This window comes from Anabrus simplex, chromosome 2 (assembly GCF_040414725.1).
Source record: "Anabrus simplex isolate iqAnaSimp1 chromosome 2, ASM4041472v1, whole genome shotgun sequence".
In the NCBI taxonomy this organism is placed as follows: domain Eukaryota; kingdom Metazoa; phylum Arthropoda; class Insecta; order Orthoptera; family Tettigoniidae; genus Anabrus; species Anabrus simplex.
In genome coordinates this window covers 1,199,657,384-1,199,666,947 of record NC_090266.1, presented here as the reverse complement: position 1 = coordinate 1,199,666,947, position 9,564 = coordinate 1,199,657,384, and the positions used below count along the sequence as shown (strand labels likewise).

The 9,564-nt window shown below is 41.8% G+C and overlaps 1 protein-coding gene across 1 annotated transcript in view; it reads left to right on the top strand.

Moving 5' to 3' along the window:
- Window positions 1-1,201: 1,201 nt before the first annotated feature.
- Window positions 1,202-9,564, top strand: part of Duox (dual oxidase) — a 496,654-nt gene continuing 488,291 nt past the window's right edge. The window contains exon 1 of the mRNA XM_067142192.2: window positions 1,202-1,304. Coding sequence (XP_066998293.1) covers window positions 1,202-1,304 — 103 coding nt within the window. The remainder of the gene's footprint in view (window positions 1,305-9,564) is intronic.

The following is a 9,564-nucleotide window of genomic DNA, read 5'->3' as shown; positions in this document are numbered from 1 at the left end:
GTGTTATGTAAAGTAGGGGCAGTAGCTGCTTATAGGAGTTATTGAAGTGGCATTGCACTTCGTTTAGCTTACCTTATCTTGGGTGATGACACAACTTATCAAACGACAATTTGTTTGTCAACGCCGGTCGCATCCGGCACGGTTACAGATTATGCGGTCGCTAGTGGCACGGGTCGCATGCGGCACGGTCGCATCTGGCACGCCACCAATTGAGGTACAGCCCCAGCATTTGCCTGGTGTGAAAATGGGAAACCACGGAAAACCATTTTCAGGGCTGCCGACAGTGGGGCTCGAACCCACCATCTCCCGGATGCAAGCTCAGCCGCGCGCCTCTACGCGCACGGCCAACTCGCCCGGTGTAAAAGTAGTTAGTGGGACATAAAAACAAATAAGAATATTATTATCAGATAAGACTTCATCCACTGCAAGATTTCAAGTCTCCTGTATTAAGTAATTAATTACAAAATTGATGATTCGAATATGTTGTGATTTTATTTATTTGGCTTTTGGCACGTGTTGAACCACGCACATATTGTGGAAGGAAGAACATGGTAACAACAATGAATAACTTACAAAATAGAATTCACATAAAAGACGAATGAAATACCACAATATAGACTTTGAGGGAAATACTGTATGTAGAATACAGAAGATAGAAATAAAAATACAAAAACGGAAATAAAAAAATATACAGTACATAAATAAAAAGACGAAGACATGAATTAAACTAGAAAGTCCAATCAACGAACAGAAATTTTCCAGAAATGCAGCCACCCATTCAGTCATTCTTTGTCTAGTCCAATTGCACTCAGTTTTGCCAGTAGTGTCCCTATCAAAAGCCTTAGATAGGTCAATCGTGATACAGTCCATCTGGATCTAAAATACGTGCTGTATCTTGCTGGAGTCCTACAAGTTGAGTTTCAGTGGAGTAAGTTTTCCGAACCCCGAACTGCCTTCCATCAGACCAGTTAACACCCCTACGCTCTCCGATGTGGGACAGGGTAACATTAATAGATAGGGAGGGATGAAAATATTTTTGACATTTCTTGTCAAAATTGCAGTGCATGGCTCCCAGCCTCAGCAAGCTGGCGCGGTGAGAGGGGAGGGCTACTTTCTCTTGCTCGCAAGGCGAGGGCAGTCCAGCTAGCGGATTCTTGGTGACGTCAGGCTGCAACACCAAGTCAGTGCGGCTCTGCCTGTCATGGCGTGTGGAAGTGTGAACACCGGGAAGTGGAACTGGCACTTGACACTCGCGCTCCTCGTGCTTGGAATCGCTCTCGTCGCCCCAGAACAGAGCAGTGACGGTAAGTGCTTTCCATCCGTCTCTTTGGAAGGGAAGAGCAATTTTTAAAGTTGAAATTAAGAAATAGCTTATAATTCGTCCTCCAGATGCAGTGAGGACTGCACATGACTACGACAAACTTATATTATTTTGTTTCATAAAGTTTGTAAATTATATGTTAAAAGGCTAACTCCTCCACGGAGGGAAAAGAAAAAGATATGAAAGCAAAATCATAATTTAGAGCACTTTGTATCTTTGTACTCGTCTTATGAAAGTACCTTTGACAATCGTGATTTTCTGAAGGAAAAAATGCATATTAAACGGAAGAATTCAGTGTTATAGGTAATTTTAATTGGTACATCCTCATTGGCATGATCTAATCATGAAATGCATGTGGATTTCCATGGTGTAGAAATGAGTCTAGTGAGACAGCTGGAACAAAGCATACTCTAGCATAGGAATGTCCTCCAACACACTCTACTTCATGGTTAAAACTGCTTCTGCGGCACGTAATCAAGGTCTGCGCTAAAGGGTTCGAAGTCAAACAACGTTATTAATGTTTCAAGAAACGTGTGTCATTGAAAATAACAGCGTGCTGCCAGACTAAAAGGATATTTATTTCATTCCGTACGTCATTTCTCAGTGAAGCTTGTGTGCAGTGTTGAGTATATTTAATTTCAGCACATGTCAGTTGAATAATTTAAGAGTCGGTTCCTTCTTTAGACAGCGTCAGCATTTTTTTCCTTTCTATACCTGTTAAGCAAGCCTCATAAATTGAAGCCCTCTAAAATTATGCTAAAGAGGTAGCGAGAAGTGAGTGCGGGTACACAGTAAGCGCAATGTATGTCACAGTTGAAAGTTGAGCGACAGCTATTAGGAATGTGCGTTGCTCAATCATTGAAATGAACAATATGATGAGGAGTCTATGTGTAATCGTGAACTGCACCTTTCTTTGGGATTCTACTGCGGTCATTGCGTACCGTTCCGTGTTAAATCACTTTCTACTGTTCGCAGAAGAAAACTGGGGCAAGTAGCACTCATTCAGCAGGTTCCCCTCCAAGTTCCTCGGTAGTTGTATCTACTACGATTCGTGAAACGGAAAGCAATAAAAAACAGGCGCTCAGAGTTCTTTCTTACCTTCACCTACAAAGAGGTGCCTGCGCTTATTAAAGCCCATAGAGCACAGCTCAACCAAACGGTATGGGTCGTGTAGTTCGAAAGCTTGCGCCAAGGGGATGCTGAACTCGAACCACACTAAAGATAGCACGGAAGATGGTTTTTCGTGGTTTTCCATTATCACACCGGGCAAATGCTTAAGCTGTACCTTAGTTGAACAGTAATTAATATTATAATATTGGCTTTGTTATAGGAATTAGAAAGACATTTTTGAAGACTTTCGTCTGGAGCGTTGCATTACCCAAGAACCTCGTTTATCCGGATTAAGTGGGACCGGAACTGATCCGGATTATCGAAAATCCGGACAATCCGGAAAAACTAAAAAGCAAATACAGTACATAATCTATTAATATTAGCTGTACAGTAATACCTTTTCCAGTTGTACAAAAAATATAAGAACACTTTTCGTAAATTTACGACTGTTTTATGAACTAAAATAATATGAGCGTTTTTTTCTGTTTTACATTTGTACAGCGTTTGCGCGCAGCTCGATCACGAAGACGTTTTACTAACAACAGTTCTGCCCGTATGGTTTCAGTTAAGGATTCTAAATAGGCCATCAGTTTGTCCAGCTGCATTGTTGCCTCTCCATGAGTCATTGTTTCTTCTGATGAAGCGGCGGTTTCATGTTCGAATTTACTATCGATGAATTAATAGTGCGTTACATTCAGAAGAGCGTGCGTTCGAATCCCACCTCGGCCGTCCTAGGAATGGTTTTCCACGGTGTCCTATTCTCAATTCCAGGCGAACGCTGGGACGGAACCTTTCATAAACTGTGACCCAATTACTTCCAATTCCTGTCCTTAACTATCCTTGGCGGAAAAGACATCCAGGAAGAGTCGACGCCGTAAAAGAAACACTGTTCAAGTAAAAACTTTTTTCGATCCGGATAAACCGGAGATCCGGATTAATGAGGGCGGGATAAACAAGGTTCTTGTGTATATGGAAGGGAACGTGGACGGTAACTAGCTCTGAAAGGAGAATAGAAGCTTTTGAAATGTGGTGTTACAGAATAATGCTGAAGGCGACGTGGGTAGATCGAATCACGAATGAAGAGATACTGAGTCGAATTGGTGAGAGGAGATCGATTTGGTGAAATTTGACCAGAAGAGAGAGTGATAGGGCACATCTTAAGCCAGCCAGGACTCGTTCAGTTGGAGTTTTAGGAAAGTGTTCGCGGTAGAAATGGCCGGGGTGGACCAGCGTATGAATATGATGAACAGATTAGGGAGGTAGTAGTAAAATAGCACAGGATAGAGTGGCATGGAAAGCCGCATCAAACCAGTCTATGGACTCATGACCCAGACATTGTTTTTACGACCTGGTGTCTTTTTCTGCCACTTTCCACACACCTTGGTGAGTTCGTGGGTGCAAAATGTGTAGCCCTTGTTTTGCAGTCGGATGCCCTTTTTGACGGCAGTCCTATATGAAGGTATCTATTCACTAATGCGTGTTTCTGTGCCGGTTGGTAGTGAGGTGTGTTGTATCAATATGAAGAGAAGTGTGTTGGGACAAACACAGACGCTCAGTTCCCGAATAACCAAACGCTATTAAGAATCCCCGACCCGGCCGCGAATTGAACCCGGAACCCTCTGAACTGAAGACGCCGATACTGATGATTAAGCCAAGGAGCTTTACGTCCACTATATACTTTTATGGTTTCCGGATACATCGAGATACCGGAATGTTGCCCCACAGGAGCACTTTTACGTGCTAGATGTTCTACCGAGAAGAGGCTGGGGTAGGCCTACTTGAACACCTTTAAATACCACTGGACTAAGCTGCGATCGAACCTGTCATCTTGGTTTCAGAAGGCCGGCGCTCTACCATCTGAGCCATCACTGACTTCTCACCATGGCGACCGTGTGTTGAATCCAGACCAGTGTATGTAGAACTCTTTAAATGAAAATTCACGTCTCTGTGATTCGGATTCCTCATACAACTGGAGGTCCTGTGGCTTTGTTCAGTCGCATAAAACTACAAGCTTGCTTTTTGCTCAGAGGGGGTAGTAGCAGTAGTAGTAGTAGTAGTAGTAGATAACTAAAATAGTAGTAAATTGTTCGAATATCCAGTCTTAAACATGACCACACGCACGCGCGACGAAATTCTGCATACGGCGCTTTGGCTCAAGCGGTTAAATGAAGGTTTTGTACCAATGCCAAGTCCAGCTCAAAATCCGGGGTCTGCATGCGATATTTTATTCCGGACAAGGCACAAACGAGACAAGATATCCGGATTTTCTCCGTATTTCTTCCAGCACTCTCCATGAACATTCCTCAATAACCGGAGGGGTGTGGACAGGTCTGTACTACGGCGCCAGTTGGGGCTTCGTTACGTAATAAATAAGGATAATGTTAGGGATTTTACGCCCCATTAACTAACTTACGTCTAAAACACATCAATGAACGTATTTCGTAAAATGTTCAATCAATGAAACTCTCATTGTGATGATTAAAACACGATATTGAATTCACACCCTATGAAGATTTCTTACATATTGCACCATTCCATTTGAATCTATTATTGTGTTTAACATATCTTTATATAATCCCATCCTTTTTCCCAATTTGTTGGGGTCTGCCCCTCGATATGAATTTGGCGTAATTTTAAGACCGGATGCCCTTTCTGACAACACTGTGCGCGGATGTTTTCACTATTGCGTGTTTCTATGGTGGTTGGTAGCATGGTTTGTTGAATGCAGATGACAAATATCGTCGCTGCCGGGACAAAACCTTCTGTGTGAAATATTTTAGCTTAGAACTTTGGCCGGTAAAGTTCTGTCATCTAAGGTGCAATATTGTTTGAATATTTTCAAGGTATTCTCGCTCTTCATAATGTATGTGCTGCGGGTCAGTATATCTCCAAAAATATCACATAGGAGGTTTTGTCCCGGCAACGACGATATATTAAGAGAAACACAAATACACATGAATTAACCAACACGCAGCTAAAATCCACGACCCAGCCGGAAATCGAACTTGGGGCCCTCTGAAATGAAGGCCAATACTCTGACCATTCAGCCAGAGTAATGTACTTCGTTAATAATAATAATAATAATAATAATAATAATAATAATAATAATAATATTTTTATGGTGATAGGTGTTACTTTGCATAATATGTATTAAATACCGGTATTATATTGTCTTGTATTCCATTTTATAAAGTTCGGATGTTCCGGGTGGTAGGGGAGTGTGTTAAAGCTAGATACCCTCCCTTTGTGTACGTAACTGTACTCCTGCTAATGGCTTCACATCGCACCAACACAGATAGGTCTTATGGCGACGACGGGACAGGAAAGGGCTAGGACTGGGAAGGAAGCGGCCGTGGCCTTAAGGTACAGCCCCAGCATTTGCCTGGTGTGAAAATGGGAAACCACGGAAAACCATCTTCAGGGCTGCCGACAGTGGGGTTCGAACCCACTATCTCCCGAATACTGGATACTGGCCGCACTTCAGCGACTGCAGCTATCGAGCTCGGTGACCGCACTCCACCCATACCCAAAATTGTTTACTACCAGGTACTATGTCAGGCAAATTTTATTGCAACTTGTGGAATAAACTGTAGATAACTGACGCAGAAGTAACATTCATGACTTTTCGGGTTCCTGACAGTATGGGACCATAAAACTAAAAGGCTATATAAGGTACGTTTTTAATAGCGCAGTTTTCTTCTAGTAACTAATAACAATCGAGAAGTTCTTATACGAACCGTCTGTGACTAAGTAAGGACTTATTTTATGAAATAGAACTTTATCAAAAGTCTTTCACTGTAATTGATAAGCATGGCGAATGCCAAGAGAATTGGGAACTGCCTTCTCTCAATGGTAACCACCCACAAGCTACTGAACGTTTTTGAGCGAGAGAAAAAAATAAATAAAATTGTAGATTACGGTTCGCCTTCTGATTGTAGATAGCGTTCGTCCTTCACGTATGGGAACTTAAACGTAAATCCTTGAGCGATTATCCTTTTTTTTTTTGTGAAAGTACTCGCCACATGGACACATTCCTTCAGTGTCAAAGTAGTTGAGACATATTTCGTAGAAATTGTAGTAATAATAATAATAATAATAATAATAATAATAATAATAATAATAATAATAATAATAATAATAATAATAATATTTCATTTCCGAATAGGAGTAGGGTGTAAAAGCTCCCATTGCCTTTTACCATCTGCAGTAAATTGGGTATAGCAGTCAGCTATATGGTCCGGTTCCTTAGATGAATGATCAGTGTACTGACTGGCCTTCGGTTCAAAGCCACCCGGATCAGACTCCCGGCTGGCCGCGGATTTTAACTGCGTATTGTTAATTCCTTTGGCTCGGAGACTGGGTGTTTGTGTTTGTCTTATTACACATCTCTTCATCTACATAACACACCACTCTACCAGTCACCACAGAAACACGCAGTAGTAGATAAATTCATTCATTCATTCATTCAATCACATGGCATTGGCATCTGGAAGGGCATCCGGTATTAAAACTGGGGAAAATCCGCATCAAATGCCAAACCCAATAAATTGGGATGAAGGGCAGGAAGAATACAAAGAAGCTGTATGCTTTTGCCTCCAGGTACCGACCCACGTCCTCCGGGGAGAACCTAGCAAACCTGTGCCGCGTTAGCTAGGCAGTCCTTAATAATAATAATAATAATAATAATAATAATAATAATAATAATAATAATAATAATAATAATAATAATAATAATAATAATATATTTAACGTCCCTCCGGTTGCTATAGATCCCTATTTTGCTCCGTAAAGTGGGTTGCTTAACATGCAAATAATGTTTTTGTTTGCTTTAAGTTGCACTGACACAAAAAGTTCTTATGGCGACGATGGGATAGAAAATGGCTAGAGTAGGAAGGAAACGGCCTTGGCCTTAATTAAGGCACAGCGCCAGCCAGCATTTGCCTGGTATGAAAACAGGAAACCACGGAAAATCATTTTCAGGGCTGCCCACAGTAGGGTTCGAACCCACTAACTCCCGAATGTAATCTCACAGCTGCGCGCCCACCAACTCGCAAGTAAATCTCTTAAATACCAAATGATTGTGTCGATATTCGATCCCATAGTCTTAATCATAGAAAATGTGTCTAACCTACGTTATATAGTCAATCGAACTGTTACAAAAAAATAGATGTTCTGTATTAGTTCTGTATACTGACAGTAAATACGCTGTTTTCACGGCATACACGGAGACAAATCATTTCGGAAACTTGGAAATGAACTTCGTTGAGCATAGTGTCTTTACAGCATCGCACGGCGTGTTTGATTGATGACTTAGAAATTTGCTTTGAAGGATATCGTTTAAAATCTTAATCCGTTTCCTAGAAAATCTATTGCACTTAATGGGTACACTTGAGTCCAAATTGATCGTAAGGGAAGCACGACAGTTTAATAATAATAATAATAATTATTATTATTATTATAATTATAATAATAATCATACAATATTGTTTGATTTATAATTCTATAAGCTGAAAAAAATTACTATATCCTTCTATAAAATTAACTTTGTACCGGACTAAAGATATGACCGGGCGATTTAACCGTGCGGTTAGGGGCGCGCAGCTGTGAACTTGCATCCGGGAGATACTGGGTTCGACACCCACTTCGGCAGCCCTGAAGATGGTTTTTCGTGGTTTCCCATTTTCACACCAGGCAAATGCTGGGGCTGTATCTTAAGACCACGGCCGCTTCCTTCCCACTCCTGGGCTTTTCCTATCCCATCGCGCCGTATGACCTACATGTATCGGTGCGACGGAAAGTCAACTCTAAAAATAATATTTTAAAAAATGTGTGTCAATAATACCACAGCTGTAGGTCTGGACGCTGCATTCACTATCTGACACGAAAAGTGATGGGCTTAAAATTACCAGTTCCTCGCGTACAGGAAAGACTAAATGAAAGGAGCATATTATCATAGAGATTTCTTGGCAAGTTAAAACACGGAAGTTTACCAAAACGTGGCCACTAAAAAAATGCACTTCAACGCTTCTAGAACGAATTCAAATGATAGCATTCATTACCCATTGCCATAAACACTGCTTGTCACTTTCCTAACACAATAGATACAGGGCCTCTCAGGGTGCATGCGCCTGGTGCATGCACTGTGCACGATGTAAAAGACGACTTCGCTTGGCTGACCGGAGTGCAGGCCCCCACTCTTCGATCTGGAGCAATAGCGCTGTCTCTCTCTCTCTCTCTCTCTCTCTCCCTCCCCACGCCTGTCTCACTCGCTCCCCCTGTCTCCCTCTTCCTCACTTGCTCCGTAGCGCTCCAAATCCGAGCTGAGTTGAGCCGAGCTTAGCCGAGTAGCCCAGAGACGAAGCGTTGGTCCGAGCCGAACGGGACCGATGCACTGTGCACAGGAACTCTGCGCCGCTGTTTGCACGCGTGAGATTTTGGGCGTTCGAGAGGCCCTGCAACAGAACTACGCAAGTTTGATTAGACCATAGCACAGGAAAAGGTTTACAAAGGTCGAAGCTGATTTTTTTCATATTAGAGTCCGTCCCGTTTTCGTGCCAGGAATTGAACACACAAATACTTTACTGTTTTATACTTACGTGGTGCTATCCTTCAGGTACCAGTTATTTAAATCCCAGTGAATTCATAATATTTTTCGAAATGGGAAGACACTTCCCTGTGCACAGAAAGGAACTGTTGGCCAAATGGCTTAAAATAACAAGAATAGCCGTCACGTTAAATTGAAAGAGAACTTTTCGTTATCCATTTCACCAGATTTGTTGGCGAAAAGCTTCCCCTACAAGCATTCGTACGATCGAGGACTGTCGCGATTACGAATGATTATGGAGCATTGCAATAAAGAAAATGACTCGAAAACGGGAGATCACTTCATCTTTCTTTAATACAAAATATACTACTCTCTGCAATTAAATTTACAACCGAATTTATTTTCTCCATAGATTAGTACCGTCAATTAAAAGTAAAAATGCTGTTTGCATGGCGGACATGAAGCAAGTTTTTGGGGCTGTAAAGCAGCTGACACTTTATTCCTTTTTCGAGGTTCTCTACTTTTCACTCAGTGATGCTATGCCATTGATCTTTCACTATTTGAAGTCCCATGGCAAGAGATACTCATA